This window comes from Protopterus annectens, chromosome 17.part0, assembly GCF_019279795.1.
Source record: "Protopterus annectens isolate FY-2018-M chromosome 17.part0, PAN1.0, whole genome shotgun sequence".
Taxonomy (NCBI): Eukaryota; Metazoa; Chordata; order Ceratodontiformes; family Protopteridae; genus Protopterus; species Protopterus annectens.
The window spans coordinates 675,137,178-675,163,921 of record NC_056751.1 but is presented as its reverse complement, the minus strand read 5'-3'; the positions used below and the strand labels follow the sequence as shown (position 1 = coordinate 675,163,921).

The 26,744-nt window shown below is 39.0% G+C and overlaps 1 protein-coding gene across 1 annotated transcript in view; it reads left to right on the top strand.

Moving 5' to 3' along the window:
* The first annotated feature begins 528 nt into the window (after nt 1-528).
* The window catches only part of TSTD1 (thiosulfate sulfurtransferase like domain containing 1), a 189,956-nt gene continuing 163,740 nt past the window's right edge, over nt 529-26,744 (top strand). Inside the window, exon 1 of the mRNA XM_044059500.1 lies at nt 529-673. Within this exon, the coding sequence (XP_043915435.1) occupies nt 577-673 (97 nt within the window). The 5' untranslated portion in view covers nt 529-576. The remainder of the gene's footprint in view (nt 674-26,744) is intronic.

Sequence of the window (26,744 nt, the reverse complement as noted above, 5' to 3'; positions counted from 1 at the left end):
TTCAGTTTGCAGATGTACCATAGATTAACCAGTTATATCAATGTAGCCCAATTTGTTGTTGTTATTGTTTGCATGCTTTGTCCCCCTCTTTCTTTTTTGTGTGAAATATAGTTATTTTAGCTGAAACATGCATAAGGTACTTCCTGGTACTTTGATTCAAAGATGTACTATAGAATAACCATCCATGTGCATTACCCTCTGTAACCTGAGGTTAAAATTAAAGGGCGTGTAATGAATGAATGACTAAATGAAGATTAACATGAACACAATACTTTCTCTCCACATGCCCAGCTGTCTGAAGTTCACAAAGCACATGGATGCAGCCGTCTTCCCAAGTACAGTCAGCATTACTCAGCAACATATTTTAAAGGCGGCACTATTCCTGTTTTCACAGTGATGTGGAATGCATTCTTGTAACCCCTATCCATTTTGGAGTCTGGTGACTTCCTGCTGTCCTCAAGGCTTCTGGAGGCTGATTCACACACGCTGTTGTGACTTTAAGAGGGAGGAGTTCAGTTCCTTTCTGCTTTCCTGTTCTTCAAGTTAAAACTGTAAAAAAAAAACAGACTGTCACGCATGCTTCACTTTATTAAGAAGGGAGGGTTGGGAGCTGCGTTCATTCGAAAACTTGCAGCTACCTCAGAAGGAACAAGAACAATCATGAACAAGAAAGGTAAGGGGAAGGGTGAGGGAGATCGAGGCATTTCTTTTTTTGTACTTGTGTCCTCTGTATGTTAAGAATGTCCTTGCAGTAGGCCTTTGTGCTTAGAGCAGACATTTAATGGTTTAAAATGTTTTGCTCACTGCTACTGCCTGGAAATAGAGGGAACTTTGTTCAGTAGTTTACTTCATTCATTTCTCAAGTGTGACATTAAACATAGCTCTCAAATGTCCCCATTTTCACAGACTGTACAGATTTATTCCACGTATTTTTGGTCTTTTCCTCATAAAATTTGAGGTTTTCTGGCAAATCACTGGGATGATCTGAGGACTGAAATAACTAAATAATGATATACATTTGAATTTCAGAAATGACTTTCTAAGTTTATTAGAGCAATATTTAAAATCCGTCCCTATTTTTGGACCCTTGTTACTCCATTATGTCAGGCTTTGTCCAGATTTGTTTGCACTAAGAGACTGAGAGGTATGTTTTCAGTTAAGCAGTTCATTCATTCAGTTGTATCACATTATTTGAAGTCAGAACATTACTTTTCACACATAGACACACATGCACCCACTCACCAATAATGGAACTTCAATTAGTACGATATACAAAAAGCACTGACATTAGAGAAGCTACATTATAGACATAGCATCTAACAAATTATTAGAGGATTGAAAATGGAAAATATGAAAAAGTTAGCCAGTTCATGTATACAGAATTGGATGATGAGGGGTGAACCACAAACAAACCTCTATCAGTATTTTTATTAAGTAATACTTTGGATGTGTGTAGAAAAAGCCACAATTTTAGTAACCTAACTGAGAAATGAGTTCGAAAGGAGGAATTGTAGTGAAAAGAGCATTGCCTTAAAGAGGTGTATCAGAGGGCATGACCAGTAAAGCCCGGTGCTGTAAGATCTCTGGCTGCAAAAGGCATGATAGCGTAAGTTGTACTGCCTACATTTTTTTTTTTTTTTTTTGGGGGGGGGGGGGTATTATTCATCTGTGACATGAAATGCATTCTTTTATGTTGAGACATTGTATAAAGGAATCTGTGGGACATGTGTGCCTTTCTTGTGTTGTCTCCTATGTAAATGTTACATTAAGCTCCTTTCTTTGAAAGATCTATCAGCTGAACCTGTGGCAGTACAACCTTCTCAAAACTATGGGAAAAAACTAATTAATAGCAACGTAATCGCAGCTGTAAATCTGATGATGGTTAAAACAAAGAGTTCAGTTATGTCATATATTGTATGGGAGGATGTGTAGAAATTCTGTTTTTTTAACACAGTATGTTTACCTAGTAGTTGCAGAATCCTGGACAGTTTGTTGACATCCATGGCACTGAAAGATGGCATGACAAGAATTTCTACTTACTCACTTTTTGGACTAGCTGGAAAGATGAGCCTCAGTCCAGTGACTTGAATCTCACTCATGTAATTCCATTATTTTTTATGGTTAGCAGATTTCCTTCCCAACAGCACCGTTCTGTAAACTCATTGTTGGACCATCATTGTCAATGGCCTTGGAAGTAGTGCAACATCCCTTTATCTGTGATGCAGCACTCGTCTCACCAACAACAATAATGCTGGTGAGACGAGAAGTAAGTGAAGAGTGAAATATGAATCGTGGCCCTGTCACTGCCTCAACATTTGCATTGGTAGAGAAAAACAAACAAAATAAAACAAATGGGTAATATGTCTGAGACAGAGCAGGTATGGTAGGTAGAGAGAATAATCTAGAAAACTGATGAGCTAATAGTTCAAAGCAGAGTTGATTTAGCATTGTACAGTACAGCCGGTGGGGGGAGGGGACAAGTAGCAAAACAGATAATAGACTGCAGTACACAACCATTACCATATGAACTTATAAAGTAATTTTAACATTTGATGAATGCAATTATATTTGCACAGCATCTGCGTTAAGTGCATAATTTATTGTTTCATAATTAATATGATAAGTAATCCTGTAAAGAGAAAAAGAAGAATGTTTATTTAACAGAACGGGTAGTGCTAGGGAACAGGTGGAAAACCAAAGAATGTGACTTTTGGGCAGTTTTTGCTTGTTGCATGTCAGAAAAAAGTGCTTTCTGACTAAGGTTTCTGAGATTGGAGATTTAACATTCTCCAGAAAATATAGAGATCTTTAAGTCTGTGAGTACAATGGGCAGAGGCAACAGAGATACAGGATTGTACTCCCCCACAAAAAGCTGGACATTTTAGCGGTTTTCTTGTTTGACAAACGATTTTGCCAGTGTCACAAGCATCAGTGAATTGATTCAATTGTCAAGAGAGTCAAATTCACACATTTGTTTGCACGTGATTAAAACACGGGGAAATTTAAGTTGCATAGGCATTCAAATTGCAGATCATTCTTGTCCGTTATCTTGAACAGTAAGTTATGGAGGGTATTGTATCAAAGAACAAGAATAACGTTGCCTCTGTTGTCATAGTTTTAAACAGGGGAAGGTCACAAAGCCAACAGATCCCAGCATGCTTAAGCCTACAACTTACACAGTTAGCGTCTGTAGCTTTTGCAAAGATGGTTTCATTTAACAGCAAGTCTATTGCTGATCTCTTGTCAGTAGTTACATGCAAAGATGACATTCATCTGCTCACAGTACTATTTTTGAGGTATTTAGTGTAAGTCATTATAAAGATTGTGTACAGCTATATATAACCATGTGGAATAGTAGCTAATATATAGGGTTATCTTCTACCCCACAAGTATAACCCCCTCAAAAAATCCTGTAATTATATGTTGAAATGAAAAATTAATTTAACCAACCAGTCACCTATATAAACCATTTAACAAAATATACAACCATAAACCATGGTAAATATGCTTTAAAAATTAAACTCCAAGACACTTTATTTGGATAGAATGAATAAATATTTATTTTTAAAAGAATATGTCTGGATATATGACTAAGAGGGAGTTGTGGACTCTTCCTCATACCCTGTATTCTCTATCTGCTCCATGTGTAGCAAAGTTGTAATAACTGACATTAGAAAAAGTAGTTTGACAATTCACTCATGATTAAGTTTTCTGAAATAATGGTATCGTTCAACATATTTTCAATAGGCAAATGTCTTGATGTTGCACAAAAGGACTGTCCTATCATCATTTCACCTTAGTTCTCCTGTAAATGCTGCCCCATAAGCCTGTCTCAGACTAACATGATAGGGTACAGGTTGCCATGATTCATAGTCTGATTGGTTACAGGAATATTTATTTTTACCTAATAGAACATTACCATTCAGCTTCAATGCATAATTCTCAACATTCCCTGTTTCACAGAATGACACCAATTTTGCCTCAGATTTTTGCTCTGTTTCTTGTAAAATTTGTGATGTTTCTATTTTGCTTTCATTTTTGTGATATTTAAACCCCATGTTTGTGTGGGTTTGCGCTTATTTATGCATCACACACTGCTGCACTGCTGTTTTAACCATTTGCGAGGTATATCAGCTGCATTTTTCATTGACTCCCTTAAAGCAATAAATTGGAACAGCCTAAAAACTCTACATTTAGATAATGCTGTTGCCCACTTCAACTCAACCTTCTTAAAACTTCTTGACTTCCATGCTCCTTTACGGACTAAGAGAATAAAAACCAAAACTGCCCCTTGGCTAACCAAAAATACTCTAATAACCATGAAATGCAGAGATAAAGTCTGGGCACTTTACCAAAAAAATACATCTCCCCTACATCAAAATGAATATAAAACACTTAGAAATAAAGTAAAAAAAGGTTATTATCACTGACCAACAAAACTACTTCTCCATACTCCAAAACAGCAACAAAACAAACCCACAGAAATTCTGGAAAGGAGTCACTACCCTTATCAGTCCTGGCAAAACAGACAACCCCAGACCAGACCCTAATGCTCCTGACATAGACTTAGCTACACAATTTAACTCTTTTTTCATTAATTCTATTTCTAAATTAACCTCAACATTCTCTAACAACATCACTCCCTCAACCTCTCCCTCACCTTCCTCTTCTAACACTTTTACCTCTACTCCGACAACTTCACTCTCTTCTTCTCCACCACCACGATCCTGTAATACCCTCTCTTCCCCTCCCTCTCCTTTTTCTCTAAAACCTATACCCATATCCACCATAAAAAAACTCCTTCAGAAACTTAAGCCATGCTCCAATGCCCCAGACAACATCCCATCACACTTAGTATAGCTGCAGAAGCCATTGCTTACCCCATTAGTATACTAATCAACTGCTCTATCCAAGAATGCATAGTACCCCAAATCTGGAAAAAGGCTTTTATCACACCCTTACATAAAGGTGGTAATAATAACACTACTAATTTCTGTCCCATAGCTATCTTATCTCCCATTTCTAAACTCCTAGAAAAATGTATCCAACTACAACTCCTACCATATCTCTTAGACAATCACCTATTAACTCCAACACAGCATGGTTTTAGACCTGGTCATAGCACTATGACAGCCCTCCTCTCCTTCCTGGAAACCATAAATAAAGCCCAAGACTCTGGACACATTGTCTCTACCCTCCTACTTGACCTCTCTAAAGCCTTTGACACTATCTCTCACAAACTTCTTCTAACTAAACTCTCTAAGCTCAACCTATCTTCTTCCACTTTGAACTGGTTCACCAGTTACTTATCTAATAGATATCAATCAGTCAAATGGAAAAAGGCCACCTCCTCTTTCCTTGCTACCCCAACTGGAGTTCCCCAGGGTTCCATACTAGGTCCTCTCCTCTTCAATATATTCATAAATGACTTTCGTAATTTTATCCCTTTCTCAAATATCATTCAATATGCAGATGATTCAACTATTATCTGCTCTGCAACATCCCTCCCTATGCTGCAAAAGCTAACACAAGACGCATTCTCAATCACAGAACAATGGATGAAAAAAAATCACCTATCACTAAATGCCTGTAAAACCAAATTAATGGTATTCACTCCCTTCAAAATCACCTCTGTCAATACAAACACTTTTTCTATCACTAGTCATAACAACACATCTCTGGAATTGGTGTCTGAGACAAAATTCATTGGGGTCCAAATTGATAATAAACTTAAATTCAACTCCCACCTACAACTAAATATCAAAAAAACCCATCAGAAATTAGGTATGCTCTACCGACAAAATCGTTACCTCACACCATCCACTAAAATCACTCTCGCTACATCATTTCTTATCTCCTCCCTTCTCTATGGAGCCCCACTCTTAACTAACCTTCAATCTTCCCTTAAAACACAACTTTCCTCATGCTACAACAAAATTGCCAAATTCACTACTAGCCACAAATCATCTAGCCACCACTGTTCTTCTCTCCACAAACTAAAATGGCTAGAACTATCCAATCATCTCACCTACAGTCAACTGACTGTTGCACATAAACTCATTTTCAACCCCTTACTGTGTCCATCACTATCCTCTGCCTTTAAAATGCACCTACCCAACAAAGTGCTAAGATCTAACAACCAAAACCTAATAGAAATATACAAACCAACCCGTCCCTCTGGAAAAAATCTCCTATCCTATGGTCTAGCTCATCTCTGGAACTCTCTACCACCATCCATTCGTACCATCTCCAACCACTTTACATTCAAAAAATCTCTTCACTCTCACCTATCATCCTAGTGGGAATGCTCCTGTTCTCATCCATCATAACCTATACTAGCAAACTTTTTCTCCTCCTTTCTGGCAACGTCCTATACTGCCTCTCCTAACTCATGCAGTCTCTGCTAGTACTAACTAAACATTCTCTCAAAACTGTATCATGATGTCATATTTTCATGCTTCCTAAAAGTTAACGACCTCTCAGTACTTGTATTATAACGTTTCTTTTCTAAGTATAAATTTTCTGTAACAATCATCACCAGTCTGTACTACTTATAACATCAAGCTCTAAGCTGTAACACTTGTAATTATTGTATTTTAACCAAAACCTATTTGCAACCTTGTTTCTAGAACTACATTAATCGTAATGTCATACTCTAAGCTGTATCACTTGTAAATATTGTATTTTAACCAAAAAACTAATTGTAACCTGGTTTCTAGAACTACATTACTTGTAATGTCATGCTCTAAGCTGTATCACTTGTAAATATTGTAATTTTAATGTATAACCTATTGTAACCTTGTTAATGGAGCTTTTCTCCCCAGGACTCCATTGAAAACGGGTTCATCTTGGCCCACTGGACTATCCTGGTAAACCAACTGCAAATAAAGTAAAATCCCCTTTCAGCACTCTTGTGTAAGTGAAGGCCTCCCTTGCAGCTAATGTATTGATTTTATCCAGTCCTACTCACACCTATAGGTACTTTCCTCAGATAGTATCCACTCTACTATCCCTGACGTCTCTTCCACAGATACTGACAACTTGGATGGACAATTCCCAATGGTTTCTCCTGCTAGTCTGTTTGATATGGGCATCCTGAGAATGTGTAGCAAGCAACTGCCTCATGTACACGGACATCCCTCTACTACTACCACCTAGGGACACAATATGTAAGAGATGCAATTACATTAGGAACCTAGAATCCTTGCTCTCTGAATCACAAGCCAGTATGGCACTGAGAAGGTTGTCTGCACAAACATTACAAACACCACACCTCTAACACCACCCACACCTGTGCAATACACTCCCACATATGCAGAGGTTCTCAACAAAAATAAACCTAAACAAAAAGAGACCTTCGAGGCAAAAATATGCACATAAATCACAACCCACAGCACCAGGCACCACAGATAGTGCACATGTCTGTGTCTCACAGCCTCTAAGGCCCAGTCACAAACCCAAAGTACAAGTCATGGGAGACTCTATCGTGAGACACACAGATGTGCCTCTCACCAGGCTAGACAAGGAAAAAGTCACAGTAAGTTGCTTGTCAGGTGCTAGAATCCACGATATCAAGCACGCACTCAAGTCTCTTGACAATAGATACTGTTATGACACTGTAATAGTCCATGTTGGGGTGAATGAGTTGAGATGTACCTCTCTGAACTATATGATGAGAGACATGATTGATCTCACTGAATATGTGTCCCAGGCAGGTATGTCCCTAGCCTTAAGCAGCATCCTACTGTCACCCAGAATGATGCCTCAGTACAAACAGAAAATGTTTGACTTTAACAATTGACTTAGTTTCTGGTGTCATTCCAAGGGGTTCCAGTACCTGACAGCCTGGGAGGACATGACTGACAGACCAAAGATGGCCTTCATCTGTCTCCCCTGGACTTCAGGCTTCTGGCAAAGGCTCTTGCCTCCTCCATAGTACCTTTTTAGGCAAAGTCATGAGACAAAATTACCAGTGTGAAATATTCTTCTAAATGAAATTTAAAGGTAATTTTGCTAAATGTTAGGAGTCTTAACATGAAAATGCACTCATTGCAAGCATTCATCACCCTGGAAGATGCAGACATTTGTGCAGTCATTGAAACCTTGTTCAAAGCTGCAGACAGCACCCCAGCCTTATCAGATTACTCATCCTACCATAGTTTCAGACCCCAAATGAAAGGCTACAAAGCCAAAAGAGGTGGAGTTTCAATATTTATCAAAGACATACACACCTTCAGGTTGGTCAAACAGTATGGTGCACAGGAGACACTCCAGGTGCAGTTAACTATTGACAAAACACTGATTCAGATCATAGCTAGCTACAGACCCCGAACCATGACTCAGGACGCCCACTCCACCTATCTGGACTTACTTGAATACATCAAAATCCAACCCTCTGCCCTGATCCTGGGTGACTTGAACTACACAACCATAGAGTGGAAGACTTATTCTAGCCCAAACATAAATGCCCAAAGATTCCTCGACTTTGTCAATGCCAATGCATTGGATCAGCTGGTCAACATCCCCACAAGAGGTGAAATTATCCTGGACCTGGTACTAACCAACATGAGTAGCCACTATAGCACCCCTACAGTGTCATTCTCCTTGGTAAGATCCAACCATAAAGCGATTACTTTCAAAGACAGCATCTCCCCTGAACCCCTCCCCCCTTGCCAGGGTCAAACAAAAAACCTTTTCCAAAGCTGACTCCAACCTCCTGAGAGCAGGTATAAGTAGTTTCACAGCCACTGTCCCTTCAGTTGGAACTACCACTAATGTCCAAGCCTACATCAAAAAACAATATGAGCATCTACATAGCTGCATGGACTGAGCAATACCTGAGAGAACCAAATCATCTTCCTCAAGGAAGAGTAAACCTGTCTGGTGGACAGCAGCAATAAACAAACTCTATAATGAAAGGAAAAATTGCTTTCCAGGACCAGGAAGGAGCAAGTGTCAAGTTGGAAGCAATCTCTTCTTTGTCTGAACAAGCAAATAAGGTCACTGGTGAAATCCGCTAAGGCTAACTTTGAGTCCAGATTGGCCACATCCACTTAGGACAATCACAAGGCCTTCTTTACATATGTCCACAATCACCCAGATCTGCCCTGAACTGATGGTCAAGAACACAACATACATAAATGCTGTAGATATAGCCAACCTGCTGGCAGACAGGTTTAGTGAAACTTCACTCCCCCTGTCCTCACCATCAGTAAACCAGGACATCTCCTGCACTAGCCAATCCCCTCATCACCAGGGACTTGGTCTATAACGACCTCTCAAAGGAAATAAAAAGCATCCATGGGACCCGACAACATCCCTGGCTGCGTCCGACATGAACTGAGGCATGAGCTTTCAAGGCCATTTGGCACCCTGTTAAACCAAAGCCTGAGCACTGGCTTCATCCCAGCTGAATGAAGGACAGCCACTGTCATCCCTCAACACAAAGGTGGAGCATCCACTGACCCAGGCAATTATAGGTCCATCAGCCTAACTAGTCCGATCTACTAGGCCATGGAACTTATTATCATGGACCTTATAAACAAGGACATTGGCAACCTCCAAACTCTTGTCCCCACACAGTTTGGTTTTCTCAAAGGGAGATCATGTCTGTAAAACTTGGTTGACTTCTTCGAAACAGTTACCAAAGCCATGGATGAGGAGAAGACTGTCCATACTGTCTACCTTGACCTTGCCAAAGCCTTCGATACTAGTCTTCACTCAGGCATAATAGATAAACTCTCCCAGCTAGGCATCAACCTGTATGGTACCAGATGGGTAGCTAACTGGCTCACTGATAGAACCCACTCAGTCAAAATAGGGGAGGCCACCTCTAGTAGTAGACCCGTAATGAGCAGTGTATCCCAATGATCGGTCTTTGGGCCTCTGTTATTTGGTATATAGTACCATCATATGAACCTATATACTTTTCTGAGGTGCAAGCCAAAACCAGTAGTCTGTAGCTGACCAAGTTTGCAGATGATTGCAAGCTGGATGCTGTCTTAAATTCCCCTAGTGATGTGAGCATCCTGCAAGAGGGCCTTACCCAAACTTATGACTGGTGCCAGAAGCATGGCCTCAAACTGAATGTCAAGAAATGCATCATTATCCCCTTTGAGGAAAATGGCACCCCCCACTAATTATCACATTAAAAACAATGTGCTCAGCATGCAATCAGTTGTGAGGAACTTGGGCACCCAGGTTGTTAGCAAACAGATATTTGACCAGCCCTTTGCCTTCATCGTACGGAAGACTTTCTACATTCTAAGTAAGCATATTTCATCCAGGAACAAGGAGGTCATAACATCCCTGTACTCTTCCTTTATCAGACCCATTATCGAGTACAATGACCCTTCGGAATGTACCTTGTCAACCACATGCTGCAGCTGGAGAGACCACAGAGGTTCCTGACCAGGAAAATCCATGGTCTCAGACACCCATCCTATACAGATAGGCTAAAAGCCTGTCCCTCTGCTCAGTCTCATACAGACTGCTCAGAGGTGACCTGTGTCTGGCATGCAAGGCAGTCTCAAACCCAGCCTTGATGGAGTTGCTTCATATCCATAAGTCAAACTCCACACGCGCAACCTGTCTGAGACATTAATAGAACTTGTTGACGTGATAGATTTGTGTCCCAAAGACTCCCCCATCTTTGGAATAGACTCCCTCTGCATGTCAAGCAGAGTATCTCACTAGCTCTCTTTAACAGAAACCTGAGCAAATGAATGGAAAACAGGAAATACACCCCTGGGATCCCACCTGTGTTTCTGCTGGACAGGGGAAACAGGTGCTGACATTTTGGGAACATGGAAGAAATTATTTGCTAGGCTTGTAAGGGCCTCTGGGCCAATAGCCTAGTATTGTCTTATGAATCTATGTTCTGGCAACTCAGTGAAGATTACAGTAATTAAACAATGTCAGTAGTTTAGTTCTAAAATTCAGAAAGTATATGACAATGCAAATTGTTGTATTCTTATTTTTGAAGTAAATAAGAACAGTGCTTGAAAACATGTCTCCAATTTTGGGCTTTATTCCCTCATTAGTGCTGGATTTGTCTCTAATTTTGAGCTAGGAAGTTGAGAAGTACACTCCCATTTATAGAATTTCATTGCATCTTCAGTGAGCATATGTAAGCTACAGAATTTGCTGAGTTGAATGATAGTTTATCCCCTTAAAGCTGCTAAATCATTGGCCACTTTCAGAGGTCATTCTTGCAGCTGGGATTCCAACAGCATCCCTTTCACATGAGAAAACGACTGGTCATTCTTGTACCCCACCTTTGTCTAACTCCAGAATCCAGTTTATCACAGTGTAATCAAATGCCTTCTTCTTCTTCAGTTGTCTAGCCTCTGGAGACCCATATTTTGGCAACTGTTATTTTCCTAGCCTTGTGCATCAAAAACCAAGCCTGTAATTACGTATTAATGAGGAAATAATTAGCATCCTTATAGACAGTTTCAGATATGCTGTAGACAAACTCTATTGTACTGGGATTTGTGTTTGTCATTTACTGGCTGTTGGAAGAAACAATGAAGTGATTATCCTCTGGCTTCAGAATAATACACTGCGACACACAGGCACACACAGACTCACATACAATAAAAGGTTTTTATGACAGCAAACCTGTGGGCGAGTACACTGTGCATTGTCATACAAATCTTCATATCCTAGAAACAGTTCTTATATTACTGGCGGAACATTCTGGCAGTATAATTCTGCCTATTGATGTTTCAGCAATGCCAATAATGATGGTATCAGCATTATGTTGTTTTCAGTAATATATGCAGCTGGGCCTACATTCACTTTCTTACCAATTTCAGTTGGTCTAGTAGACGGTAAAAGGAAAACAATAATGAAACCATACCTCATGTTTTAAAACAGGTTTTGTTTTTGTTTTAATCAATTAATTTGTATGTACGGTAAGAGAACTGATCAGCATGGACCTTTTACAGCTATAACCCAAGCCAGAAGAGCAAGGCAAATGTAACATATGTGGACAGTTTAGAGTTTACCAGTCAAGCAGCATCTCTTTGTGAGGTTAAGGAAAAGCACAATATCCAGAAAAACCCACACTACTCAGGGAGAACATGAGAATCCACAAAGATTGCGGCTAAAGGTCAGGACTGAATCCTAGCCTCTAGACTGGAGCCATGAGTCAGAGGTATCAAAACACTGAGATTAAATGAAATGGTTAAATAAAATTTAATTTTAATTTAATTAAATGCTGAATGTCTGGGTCTATATTACATTATCGGCTGATGAAAAGAACAAACGCTTTTTCATTGAACTCGTTTTGTGTTTTAAGGGTTTTTTTTTTTTTTTTTTTTTTTTTTTTGGTGGAGTAACGAATTTTTTTCCCTGGGAAAAAATTGCTATTCTGTGTCTTTGCTGTTTAGGACTTTCAACATTATCGGTGTTTAGGACTTTCAACATTATCAGTTCGATGAAAGTGCGTTCGCTCTTTTCATCAGTCGATAATGTAATATAAATGCAAATTTCATTCTCTAATTCAGTTAGATGAATAAATATTGTTTTAATGATAAACTGATACTATAAAGGTTAGTATCGAAACCACCTAATGAGCAGAGGGTATAATTTACAAATTGCAAATGATAGATTCACAAGTGAGTCATGAGTCTTAAGCAAGGATGCAGAAATAGTAACTAATATGAGTAGATTGGTCACAATTGTCAAGAAAACCCTACATGATGCAACAAAAGTTGTTGCTGAAGGAGGATGCAACCAAAAAAAAAAAATCACCAGTGAACCTTGTTGTAAAGATACTTCATAGCATGCACTTTGTGTCTCAGTAGCAATCTGCACAGTTTCCATCATGGTAGTAGTTTGTGGGCTCAAGGCAGAGTGACCCTTCCATAAAAACAAGATCTCGAGAAATAAAAATGAGAGACATATTGGTCACTTTGATGTAATGTGAAGAAAGGCATAGACACAAGTATAAAAGAATCTAGAACAACCTCAGTATTAACTTTGATTCAGTCTGTATGCCTGATTGTCCAAAAAATGCTACAGACCTATTAAATGACTGTATACTAGCAACTTTCTTTTAAAATATAATACTACATCCTTGTTACTCATCTGTAAAGCACATCATATCACTGTGTCTTAATGTATTGCAACCTTGTCTCTTTATGTTGCAAAGCATATTATGTCACTCTCTCTTCAAACATCATAATCATGTCTACAACCAAGGTTTAACAGCCACTCTTTCTGCAGTCCGTATCTTTCAGAATCAGCTCCTCTATCAATCATCTCGATAGTAAAGTTCCTTTGCATCACTGCAGCCCTTTATTTCTTTTCACTGTCTCTGTGGACAAATCCCATTTCCTATTCCTATCAGGAATGATCCTATGAAAGAGAGTAGAAAGGAATGTAGAGGTAATGAAATTTTACTGGGAAGAGTTTTGGAGTTAAGGTAGGAGTGACAAGGCACAGGAGTTGGATAAACTACACTGAAGTATGTAAAGTAGCAGATCACTCGTCATGATATTCTGAGGGTCTTTCCAGATGTTCCACACTTTATTGAGTGATTGATTGGATTTATTGATCTGACATTTGTTTACTGAGAAAGTCCAACTGACCAGAAACTGCCCATTTTCATTGGAGACCTGTGGAGAAAAGCTCAAAAATCATATTATTTCAAAAAGTAAGTGCAGATGTTTTAAATCACAAAGTATCAGGTTATACTACAAAACATAACAGTGAAAAAATGTTGCAATGAGAAAAACATAAAAACATATGTCTCATAGTAGAGTGCAATGGAAAACAGTAACATGAGTTGGAGAAAATATGTGAGGAAAACTCAGTAGTCATATTATTTGTTACATAGGTCAGTATGTGATAAATGAAACCTGAGACAATTCTAATAAAATATTTAAAAAATATATTTGAGATTACATGATTAGAGACAGTGGGGGGAATGAAAAGATGTCTTAGTAAGAGAGAGATGTTCATATTATTGTTATAGACGGAAGGAGGATGGAGAGAAGGAGATTATGAGCAGGGCGCAGGGTGGGGTGTCTTTGGGTACCTTAGGTGAGTATGGAAGAAAGAGGAAGAGGGAAGGTCTGCAGGGATGAATTAAGTAAGGTTAGGTAGTGGGGAAAACAAAAAGGACTGGACTAGGGAGCTGTAGAGGGTTGTGAAGTGTGATTTAGGTTGAAGGGGGTAAGTGAAATATAGTGAGTAAGTTCAGCCAGGATTTGCACAGAAGCAGGTCCAAGATTTTGTAAGGTATTCTTTTAGGGAACATTTAAAGGTAGGTAGGTTAGACAGGAGTGGCCTTAGGTCAACTGGTGCTCTAGGCAAAAGGGCTTCACGGCGCCCTGCATCACACCACCTGGTGCCCCCATCCTGATCTACCTGCACCAAATAAATACTGGAAAAGTGCCCCTGCTACAGCAGTGCCCTAGGCAGCCGCCTAGTTGGCCTATGCCTAAGGCTGGCTATGAGGTTAGAAATAGTTCTGGTGGTTAGAGGGAAGGAGCTCCATTTTTTTGCTACTGGGTACTAGTATAGTCTTTGTCCAGGGGATTTATTCAGTTTATGTATGGTCAGAAGTTCTTTGTCTTCTGATCTAAGATCTTTTTGTAAAGTACATGCTGATTAAAGGGGTAAGAGCTAGGCAGGCTAATGGCTTGTGTATGATTTCATATGCTGTTATTTGCTGAATGTAGGAGAGGCGAAGGGGGAGTTCCAGCCAGCTACGGGTATGGAGAGCTTTACAGTAATGGGTAAAGGAGGATGAATTAGTAGCAAACTCGGTAATTTTGTTGTAACAGCTTTCAAGTTTGTTTTTTTAAGGAGGATTGTAAATTAGTTAGAATTGGTGCTGAATAGAGTAGGGAGGGCAGGAGGTAGGTTTTGGCTAGAATAATTTTTGTGGATGTGCTCAGAAAATGTTTGTTTCTTTATATCATGCCTAGTTTTTGATGGGGTTTCTTGATATTTCTTTGGATGTGGAGATTCAATTTAAGATTATCATATATTATGATCCCTGATAGTTATGGTGGACTAATTCAATTTCAATGCCATTTGCTGAAAATATTTTAAAAGATGCTTCATTAGGGGTGTGAGCTTTTTGGAGTAAAGAGGAGAAGTTTGGTTTTTGAGGGGGTTGAGTGGGAGTTGTGCCATTGTAAGCCAGATTTCAATGGTGATGACAGCTTGTTGAGTGATTTTTTGGAGGTGTGTTAAGGTGTTTGAAAAGCAGATGATGATAGAGTCATCTGCATATTGTATCAAGGTGCCTTCACAAGAAGATGAATGTAGGTTATTGATAAAATATTGAATAGTAGAGGATCAAGGATGGATCCTTGTGGTACTCCTGTGGAAGTGAGAAGGTATGCAGAGATGAATCCTTGCCATTTTACAGTTTGTTGCCTGTGGGCAAGGTAGCTGAAAAAACATTGAATAGATGGAGATGATCGGCCCAGGGTGGATAGCAGATTGAGGAGTTTACTGTGAGAGACCATGCCAAAGACTTTTGATACATCTATGCAAGCTTTACTGACAGTGTCTGTAAATGATAGTAACACAGTGGAAGTGCTGTGGTCTGGCTGAAATCCATGTTACACATTGGTTATTAGCTTATTTTGTAAGAGATAGTAGAGAAAGTGTTGATGTGTATATCTTTCAAGGATTTTAGATATGGGAAACGGGATGGCTATGGAACGGAAATGTGTAATGTCAGTGGAATTACCTCATTTGTGTAAGGGGATAATATGTGCCATAAATCTCAGAGTAGTGTGAGACAGAAACTGTAGCTCTGCTTTATTGTATGCATGGTAATGATGGTGGTGGTGGTGAGGTATAGTGTTATGGAATGATCTTTGGAATTTTTGTTAAGCAAGCATCATAATCTTGAAAACAAGCAAGAAGTATGCTATAAGCAGAGAACATGCTAGTTACTCTGTTACTGGGTAAATGACTATATAGACAGGCTATATAAACAGATGATCATTTAAATTACGTGTGATTCAGTATTATGACTGAGTCCTGAGGTGATGTGGTATTAGTGTCTGAACCTTAACATTCCAAGTCAAAGAATACTGAGAGTGAAAGTGCTAACAGCATTAAAACTAATTTAGAATGGCTATCCTGGTCATGCAGGGGCTTTACCTCCTCTACCTACTTTTTATTCTTCCGACCTTCTAGAAACCTCAGAACTGTCTATCTCATCCACTTAAAAAATCTGGTCTCAGCATTCTGTCTCTCAGAATACTAGGACTCAGAAATGAACAAGGGTCCAATTATGAGGAAACAGAACATTCAATGGATAGTAGATGTTACCTGGATTTTAAGCAAGAAATTCAAACTTAATGCTGCATTTTAGATGACGTATGAAACAGATGGAAGTAGGAATAGGGCTGTGTATAGGGTCTATGTTGTATTATTGACAGCTTAGGTTGTCGGATGCTTAAACATTGATACCTAAGTGTCGAAAACTGATAATAGCAAACTGCCACATAATCAAATTCTTTCCTCGGGAAAGAATTTGCGTGGTCGTTATCAGAGATTTACCCTTTCCCCAATGTAAGGCAATCTTGGAGTTGGTATATTTAGTTGGAAGGGGCCACAGCCCCCCACTATGTTTGGGTTTGTTTGTTTATTTTGTTTACGGATGGCCACACAAATTCTTTCCTGAGGAAAGAAATCGTTTATGTGGCCGGTCGCTATTGTCAGCTTTCGACGCTTAGGTGTCGATGTTTTAGAATTCAGCAACCTAAGCTGTCAATGATATGATATAGACGCTGTGCATATGGGTGAGAATCTGATTGACAAAAATGAAACAGAGGGTGGCAATCAGGAAAATGCTTGGTCTAGCCAGGTAAATAAGCAATAAGGTACTCTCTAGCTCATTATTGGAGTTGAATAGTTGAACTTCTCTGGGTCCTTTTTCTTTTTAGTCCCTAGACCCTTATGTTATGTGTTAAGATTTCATGTCAGTGGCAGCAATGCAGTGCTAATTGTAATGGAAGGTGCTGGGGAACTGAGCCTGTTCTGTTGGAGTTATTAAGGGGGTGCCTGATCAGACAGATGATATTTAGACATTAATTGGAAGACATTCGCTTGGGAACAGGATCCCCACTGGGAAGTATTAGATCATGGGCAGGCGCTTCTATGAAAGACACACAAAGTGAAGGAATAATATAAGAAATAAGAAGGAATGCTGCAGTATAGTAATGTTGAAAATAATAACTCAGAAACTTTAATTTGTCTTAGTGTTGGACTGTCTTTAGACTTCAGTAATTAAATAAAAAGAAGTTACAGAGTCAAAGTTAAACACAATAAAGATGAGTCAGGATTATGGTATCTGCTCGTAGTATGTTCTAAGGCATATTATAAGACACTGCCATCATAACAAAGATAACAAAAGCACTTATGTATGTGTTTTTTGTTTTTATTATAGCATTATAATAAAATTGCTGTCCGAAGAATCCGTTGCCTACTAGCCATTACTTCTTTGTTTTTCACTGTTTGGTTTGCTGTCATTCATTTTTACAAGGCATGGTTGTGCTAGCCCTCTGCCCCTGTCCCCACCACATATACTTCAAAGCATCCCAAATACCTGTCCCCCGCCTAGTATCTCTGAGGAGCAGGTCTTAAATGCCCTCTCCAAGGCCAAAAACACAGTCTCTATGGGACCACATAACATCCCAGGCTGTGTTCTACATGGGCTAAAACAGGAATTATCATCACCATTGATCACACTTTTCCATCACAACCTAAGCACTGGCTTCATCCCAGTGGAATGGAAAACAGCTACCTGTCATCCCTTTGCACAAAGGGGGTGTATCCATGGACCCTGGAAAATATAGACCCATTAGTCTGATCAGCCTTATCTGCAAGGCCATGGAAAGAATCATCACTGACCTTATTAAAAAAGGTATAGGAAACCTCCAAATGCTTGACCCCAACCAGTCTGGCTTTGTCAAGGGGAGAGCATGTCTGTTAAACTTGGTGGACTTCTTCGAGAAAGTCACCAAAGCTCTAGACAAGGACAGATCTGTGCATACAGCCTACCTAGACTTAGCCAAGGCTTTTGACATCATCCCCTACTCAGGCATCATTGATAAACTCACTCAGTGGGTATCAACCCACCTATTGTCAGGTGGGTTGCAAACTGGCTCACTGATAGAACTCACACGGTCAAAAGAGGGAACTCCACCTCTGTCAGCAGACCCATAACCAGTGGTGTTCCACATGGGATCGGTTCTGGTACCCCTACTGTTTGGAATCTACTTCTCTGAAGTACAGGCTAAAACTAAAGGACTGTGGCTGACAAAGTTTGCTAATGATAGGAAACTAGGAGTGATCATTGAAACTCCTAGCGATTTCACCCCCCCCCCCATAAGAAGGTCTTACACAGACTAATGACTGGTGCCAAAGTCATGGTCTTAAACTTAATGCAAAAAAATGCATTATCATTCCTTTCAGCAAGGGTGATGTTCCTGCAAACTACCACATCAATAGCAATACCCCAAGCACACAGTCAGTGGTGAGAGATCTGGGCACACAGGTTGACAGCAGCCTTAACGTCAATCACTATGTCTCCACAGTGGTAAGAAGGGCATTTTATATTGCTCACCTCATAAGTAAGGGCATTGCCTCTAGAAAAAAAAAGAAGTTATAATCACACCCCACCTTGTACTCTTCCCTCATCAGGCCTATAATACAGTACAATGCTCCCTTTGTTATGTTCCTTTTCAAACACCTGCAGCAACTGGAGAGACCACAAAGGTTCATTATGAAGAAAATTCAGGGTCTTCAAGATCTGTCTTATGCGGACAAACTGAAATCATTGTCACTTTACTCTGTCTCATTCAGACTGCTCAGAGGCAACCTGTGTCTTGCATATAGACCAATCTCTAACCCAGCTTCGATGGAAATGTTGCACATTCACAAGTCAAATAGCACACTGGTCACTCGTTCAAAGGACCTTAACCTGGTATGTGACATCAACAGAAATTGTTGGAGAGACAGATTTGTCTCACAGAGGCTGACCCACCCTTGGAACAAGCTTCCTATTCATGTTAAACAAAGTGCAATTTAGATGATTGAATGGGTAACCAGAAATTCACCCAGGGAGTTCCACCTCTGTCCCTCTTGGACAGGGGCAGTAGGTGCTGATTTTAGTGTTTGCTTGACCCAGACACCCTTGGGAGCATGGGTTTAACTTGGCTAGGCTTGTAAGGGCCCTAGAGCTGTAAGCCTAGTAACCTCCTATGATCTTATAACTGATCTATGCACCACCTAAACCAAAATCACCTCATGGTGGATACCCATCATGGTTTTCGTCCACACCATAGCAGAACCTCAGCGTTAATGGCTTTTACCAATACCATAAACAATAACCGTAACAATAATCACATATCCTCTGCCCTATTCTTGGATCTTTCCAGGGCATTTGACATGGTTGATCACCAACTTCTGGTTCACACCTTGCAAACTTTCCACCTTGATACTAAAGCCCTTCTTTGGTTTACATCCTACCTTAATGGAAGACAACAGGCTGTCCTATGGCAGAACAAGCTCTCTAATCTATTACCAAACACCCTTGGAGTACCACAAGGCTCCATATTAGGGCCCCTACTGTTTTCCATCTTTATTAATGACTTGTATACAGTCATACCAAACATCAGTTGCATCCAATATGCTGATGACTCCACCCTGATTTGCTCAGCTACTTCTCCCACAGACCTGAGGGTCGCTACCCAGTCCACCTTTAATACCGTAGAAAATTGGCTGTCTGAACGTAGATTGTTACTAAATACCAAAATAACTAAAATGCTGTTATTCTCTCCAACTCATAGGTCTGCCGCCTTCACCTTTACCATAAATGCAAAAGATGGGACAATAATTTCTCCTGACCCCTCTACAAAATTATTAGGTGTCATTATTGACAATAACCTAAAGTTTGACCTACATGTAAATCAAGGAAGAACATCAATAAAAAACTTGTGCCACTGTATAGAATAAAAGCCTTCCTAAACCCTCCAGCTAAGATGGCTATAGCTCGCTCTCATCTACTCTCAACGCTTTTATACCCCTCCCCCTTCTCCCCAATCTAAACAAATCTGTACTAAATAGACTGTCAACCTGTTACAATCATATTGCCAGGTGCCACTGGAATGCCTTTTAAAACACACCACTGCATCAATCTAAAACAGCTTGGGTGGCTAGAACTTCCCAGTCTCATCCAATATAACTTGCTGATCATGGCTAATAAAATCCTCTATAACCCAGATAACACATCAGCCCTTCAAAATATTATCACCCCCCACAACAATCCAAGACTGCTTTGATCCTCGAACAAACTTCTAATTCATACAATCAAAATCAATAATGCCGCTGGAGATGCCCTCTTTGTTAACACTGCAGGCAGAGCCTGGAACTTACTGCCAGGTGATATTACTTTGCTCTCCTCCCTAGGACAATTTAAAACTAAACTCAAACAACATATGGCATTTAACTGACTTTGCCACTGCAACAAGCCCAGGTAACTCTCAACATGAATGTGAATAACCCAACTAACTATTTTTTGTTAATTTTCTCCTGACTATAACCAGGTGTATCTCATGTCTGTCTATGTATTCTTTGGTAATACTACTTATGTACTCTTGTTTTACTTGTATTATTGTATCTGATAACTTGGAGCTTATCTCCCCGGGCCTCCACTGAAAATGGACATGGCTCCAGTTGGACTATCTCGGTCAACAAATGTAAAATAAATAAATAATAAAATCTTTACTGCAAAATGTATGCACATTTGTTTTGCAGGTTTGCCTCCTTGTTGTTGTTTCTTTCGGCTTTTTCCCGGTTAGGGGTCGCCACAACGGAACTCCGGTCTGCTAATGATTGGCAGTAGATTTTTACATGCCGAGTTGCCAGCCCTGATGCACAACCTTCAATGAAGGAACGCCCAGTCACGCATGTCTCCACACAGAAGACGCTCTAGCTGAGAATCGAACAGGACAACGTCTTACTGTGAGGCGACAACGCTACCGCAGCACCACCACTGCAGTATTAAATCCTTATCCTTCTCTTGCATTAGAATTACTTTAACTTTTTATACATAGTCATGCATGATAAATAATTTATGCCTGCTTTTCAGTAATGGTATCTGCATATCATAGCATATACTTCCTAAAATCTTTGATAATGTTTTGCTTTCTTAAATTTTGAAGTTCTTCTCCAATTATACTAGGTAATTGGACTGGTACAAGACCTTTGCAGCAACATACAGGGCAAAAAGGCATCACCAGACAGTTAAAATACAGGCATAGGTTATGCACCTGAACAAATGTGTGGAGACATGAAGAGGCAACATATATTCTGGGTAGCACATGAAAACACTAAAAATAACAAGTAGTAAAAATAAAGAGGCAGCATAAAGTTTAAAAAACAACTTTTCTCAGCTATGCAAGTTTTGAAGAAAGGGATATAAACCGGTTTTGCATGTAGATGATGCCAAAACAGCTAATAACAGTACAAATGACAAAGGTACAAGTGCACTAATGGATCAGTATAATGTGAACAGCAATTTGTTTGTGTGTGCAGCCAGTCTGTATCTTGAGACTGGCTGTAACATTTATTAACTGAGTTCAGAAATGCAATAGACTGAAAACCTGTGATTAAGCTGGATACTAGTCCTGAGTTTTAAAATTGGTACTGAAAGTTCCTTCAAACAGTTGAGTCTTAGAAATTCACTGCTGACTTATTCTGGACAGAAGCTTAATCCAGTTAGGTCAAATAATGCTGTGTTGCATATTTAAAAATGAGAGTATAATCTGATGTTTCAATTTGTTTCACTTCAGTGGCTTAATATTTTAGGAAGTTCTGCATGTGGACCATTAATGAGTCTATTGCATGCAAGTGAATGAATGGAATACCAAAGGTCAAAGTGCACTTAAGGGCACTGATCTGCACTTTCACTGACACAGGAATTTGCAGAGTAGTAAAGTTACTGACTAGTATGTTCACAGAGTCAATGATTCACATGCTCACAGAAAGCATAATTTGATTATTCATTTAGTAGAAAACGTAAGCCTCAGTAACAGAATACAATATGCGTTGGGGTGGGATCAGAAAACACAGTTAGAAGTTTCTCACATGAGACTGACAGACCCAGTGTTGTTGCAGTACGCTTATTTGAGAAATTATAATCATTTCTGCAGTATATGACACTCCATTTAGAATTGTAGATACTGAAAAATATGATCTTGTCAGGATGGCAGGATGATAAAAATAAGGATCTGTTACTGATCCAAATAAGGATCTGTTACTGATCCAAATAAGGATCTGTTACTGACCCAGTCTTATGCTTTTCATGATGAAATTCATAAGATAAAGAGACAGATGTTCAAGTCTGGTAGACTGGATGTCACTATAAAACTTAGAGCTCATCTGGGGAAATATATGAAACATTTTGGGGAATTCTGAAATACAATGGAAAAATAAAACAACAATGATATCTTAATTTTCCCAGGCATGTTGAAGGATATTGAAGTGATGTTCAGAAAATTGCCACATTTATAACATGTGTCACAAAAGCAATCTCAAAGATCATGACATTCCAGACTGAACATAAAGCAAAGTTGTACTGGAACCCTTCCATGTTAGAGACGGTTAGTATTGTATTTACGCTAACTACTTTTCCAAGTGTCCTGAGATGATCACTCTCAAAGTTGCATCAATGGATTTTCATAACATTGCTATAGTAATTTTTCATGGTACAATTCCAGATGTATATAATGCAGATAATGGTGTGCAGGTCATGTGCCAAGACTTCAACATTTTTGCACAACAGTGGGAGTTCAAACATATTAGTTTATCAGAAAGATATCTCTAATAGTAGGTAAAAAAGATAAAGTGATTCAAAGAGTAAAAATTAACAATGTCTTGTTAGCTCAAAACAGCATCTGTATCTGTTCAACCTGTAGGGTGTTTGATTTCACAGTTTTTGATGTGGAAGAGAAAAAGGAGAACGTTACCTGTGTCATTTAGTCCGAACTGATTCTCAATGTCCAATTAGCTAGGGAAGCTGTACAGGTAATAGAAAAGCATTGTAACCGAGCCATCAAGTTGTTATCAATGTTGAGACCTGGAGAAATAGTCCATATTTAAAATCCAAATGACAAGCATTTGGAGAAAGAAGAAGTACGTGTCAGAATAGCCAGTAAACCCAGTTCCTCTGCTGTCAGAACAAAGGATGTCTTTTACTGGACAGGAATTGTAAGCAGTTGTATAGAACTGGGTTGTTCTCACCATAAAATACTGAACTGTTGTATTAACTACTAGGTAACAATAGTATCAGCTGAGAAGAGATGTAGAGTTTATTCAGTGTGAGACAGAGTGCAGTTTACAGTTGAATCAGCACAGATATTGTGTTTCATTTTGACATTCCATCTGCCAGTCCACTTGTGGATGGTTGTCCCATTGGTGAGTATCTACGTATGCGTCTGCAAAATCAGCAGTAACTATTACCTTATTTCAATTACGACTGTAGTCTATCTAAATATGGCAGATGACTAAAACGCATGATAGATGGAATGGCTATGTTACATACTATGATAGCAAAGACTAAACATTATGGTTGCATCTAAGCAGTCTCTGTTCAATATTATTTACCACTGTGGTCCATGAATTACTGATTGCTCAAAATGTTTGGACAAGATAGCTGACGGTAATTATAATCATTACAAATGGAATAATATGGGTCATCCTTCATTTGCAAACAGACTATTTTTTTGCACCAACTTCTAGATCCAGTACAATTATTCAGACTGAGACAGAAAGGCACTTACAATAGGCAGTGAAATATAATGCATTGTAAACAAATAGGGCTTTTCTTCCTGGGCCTCTGCTAAAAAAGGGTACTACCCAGTTGGACTTTCTTAGTAAACAAAGATAAATAAGTAAATAAATAAATAAATGTGTTGATTGTGCATTGTCACTGGGATGCTATTGCAGACTTTAGACCTAAGTATACAGAATTCACAAGTAGTCCAAATGAGACCTTTATGAGGTGAGTTAAGAGATTCAGAAGCTTTAGAATACCAGAGAGATCTAGTGAAGAATTTAAGTATTGGAAATATTTTGAAAGGAGACAAATATTAAAATTGTATATTTAATTTAAAAGTTTAAATTTTAGTGTCGATGATTTGGAGAGATGGCGGGACATAGATCTTACTCTATGGAAAAAAAAATGTTATGCGTCTGATGAACTGCATATAAACTGACAAACCTTGTTTTAGTGAGAATTATAAGGAACTATTTGCATTAGTTGTCGAGGAGTTGACAGTAATTGCAGCACCACACTGGAGGGTTGCTATGAGTATACCCTTACCAATGAATAATCTTTGGTTAGTGAATTTTGTACCTTGTGGAAGAATTTTAAAATATTTTCAGTTTTACTAACTGTCTTTGCAAGGTAACTTCTAAAAGCAAACAAAATGTCATTCCAGATGAATGGCATAAGTCTAAAACACAAAGGTTATCACTCACAAATATGAACACTAAAGTGTGATTTATAAATAAAACAGTGAATGCTGAAACCCACTATGAGTCTTTCACAACATTTTTGTAGGGGCCTGCATCCTCTTTGGGGGTTTGTCGTTCATATGACTGATTCTTATATATTCTAGGTCTGTGATCACTGTACCTTGGAGTAAGGAGAATTCTCAATGATACTGCATTCTTTAACGTAGAATATAAACATATGTATTTTGCTTTCCACGTCATTCTTTACAGTCTCAAACTTATGATGCATGAATTTAAAGATGAATTCTAGTCATTACATGTATGCAGGAGTTTGAAAAGCTGGAACTTGCTCAGTGAAACTTCCTGGGGTACCAGAAACAGCAATAAGTGAAGATGGATCACAGAGGTGTTTTATATTTTCAAACTGCAAAATTATGTTTTTGTGAAAATTCACACTGTATCATTCTGTAGAAAATCAGTTGATTAATGCTGTTAGGTCACTTGTTAGACTAGTTTCAATGTTTTTAGTGGGTTTCCAGAAAACTATATAGCAAGTTATCAGCAAAGAGCATTGTGTCATTTTATACATATTAGAAAAAGACTAACGGCACTGACAATACTGAACAGAAAGGGCCCCTAACTGATGGCTCAAAATACTGACAATACTGAACAGAAAGGGCCCCTAACTGATGGCTCAAAATACTGACAATACTGAACAGAAAGGGCCCCTAACTGATGGCTCAAAATACTGACAATACTGAACAGAAAGGGCCCCTAACTGATGGCTCAAAATACTGACAATACTGAACAGAAAGGGCCTCTAACTGATAGCTCAAAATACTGACAATACTGAACAGAAAGGGCCCCTAACTGATGGCTCAAAATACTGACAATACTGAACAGAAAGGGCCCCTAACTGATGGCTCAAAATACTGACAATACTGAACAGAAAGGGCCCCTAACTGATGGCTCAAAATACTGACAATACTGAACAGAAAGGGCCCCTAACTGATGGCTCAAAATACTGACAATACTGAACAGAAAGGGCCCCTAACTGATGGCTCAAAATTCCAAAGGTAATGGGTAGAAGAACAGCCAACATGACCCTAAGCTTAACTTTGAATTTTCTAGAAGAAACATAGTTTTTGAACCTCTTTGCACCTTTTGGGTTCCACCTACTTAGATTGCAAGAAGTATATTAGGGTGGAAGACGGCGTCAAAATCCTAATTTGGATGGGAGAAATAGTTAAAATCCTTAGCCAGATCAACAAAACAAAGCCCCTGGTAACTCTTGTTTATTTCATGACTTAATAAATTCTCTCCATGAAAGACAGAGGGGTGATAGTCTGTTTCTCAAGGAGTAAGGCAAAGCCTTACAAGCATTGATTCAACTGGAAGAAAACAGATTTCTCTAAAAATATTAAAGAGTGGGATAAAACAGAAACTGCCCCTGTAAATCTAAGAAAACAATGACGGCATGACTTATATAAAAACACCAGTCTATTCAATAATCCACATAGTTGAATAAAATAAAATAGCCATCTTGGCTTCTAGGTTGAAAACAATAAACACAATACCTTTATTTACTTATCACAGATGAGTTCAGTCCACTCCAGGATGCAGGCTGTCTTTTAGAAAAATAAATTTCAAGGCTGCAGACCTCTTCCATGCATAGTTTACAAAGTATTGGCATAGCCGATGAAGTACTGTTGGCATAAAGGCAGTGCCATGGTCAGTACGTATTACTCTGAAGAATAACTACCAGTTCTCTGCCATTAACTGCCTCTAGAAATTTGATAGCATTCTCCATTTTGACTGTCATTTAATGATATCCATTGCTAAATTTTACAAATGGCCTCAGATGTCCATATAAGTAGTGTGTCCAAATGGTACTTCTGTGACTGACATTGGAATCAAGAGACTTTTAAAACTAGGATGAGATGGAGATTTATGCCACTTTGGAAAACAGGCATATAAAATATCTATTATTTTATTATTCCTGGCCAGTACAATCTGACTAAACTCCTACCTTAGTTTTTCCAACTGCATGTGCCCTCCTAACACATATCTACCTGCTAGCTTCACTACCATTAACTTATAAGATTATGACACTAGTATGTGGTGGAAATTCTTCCCTTTCATACTTACTCCATATAAGAAGTCATCTTTTAACTCAAAATATGGGTAAGAAGTAATGGGGGCACCTTGTTTTTTATCTTCCCCTATAGCTTTAGTTTTGTCTT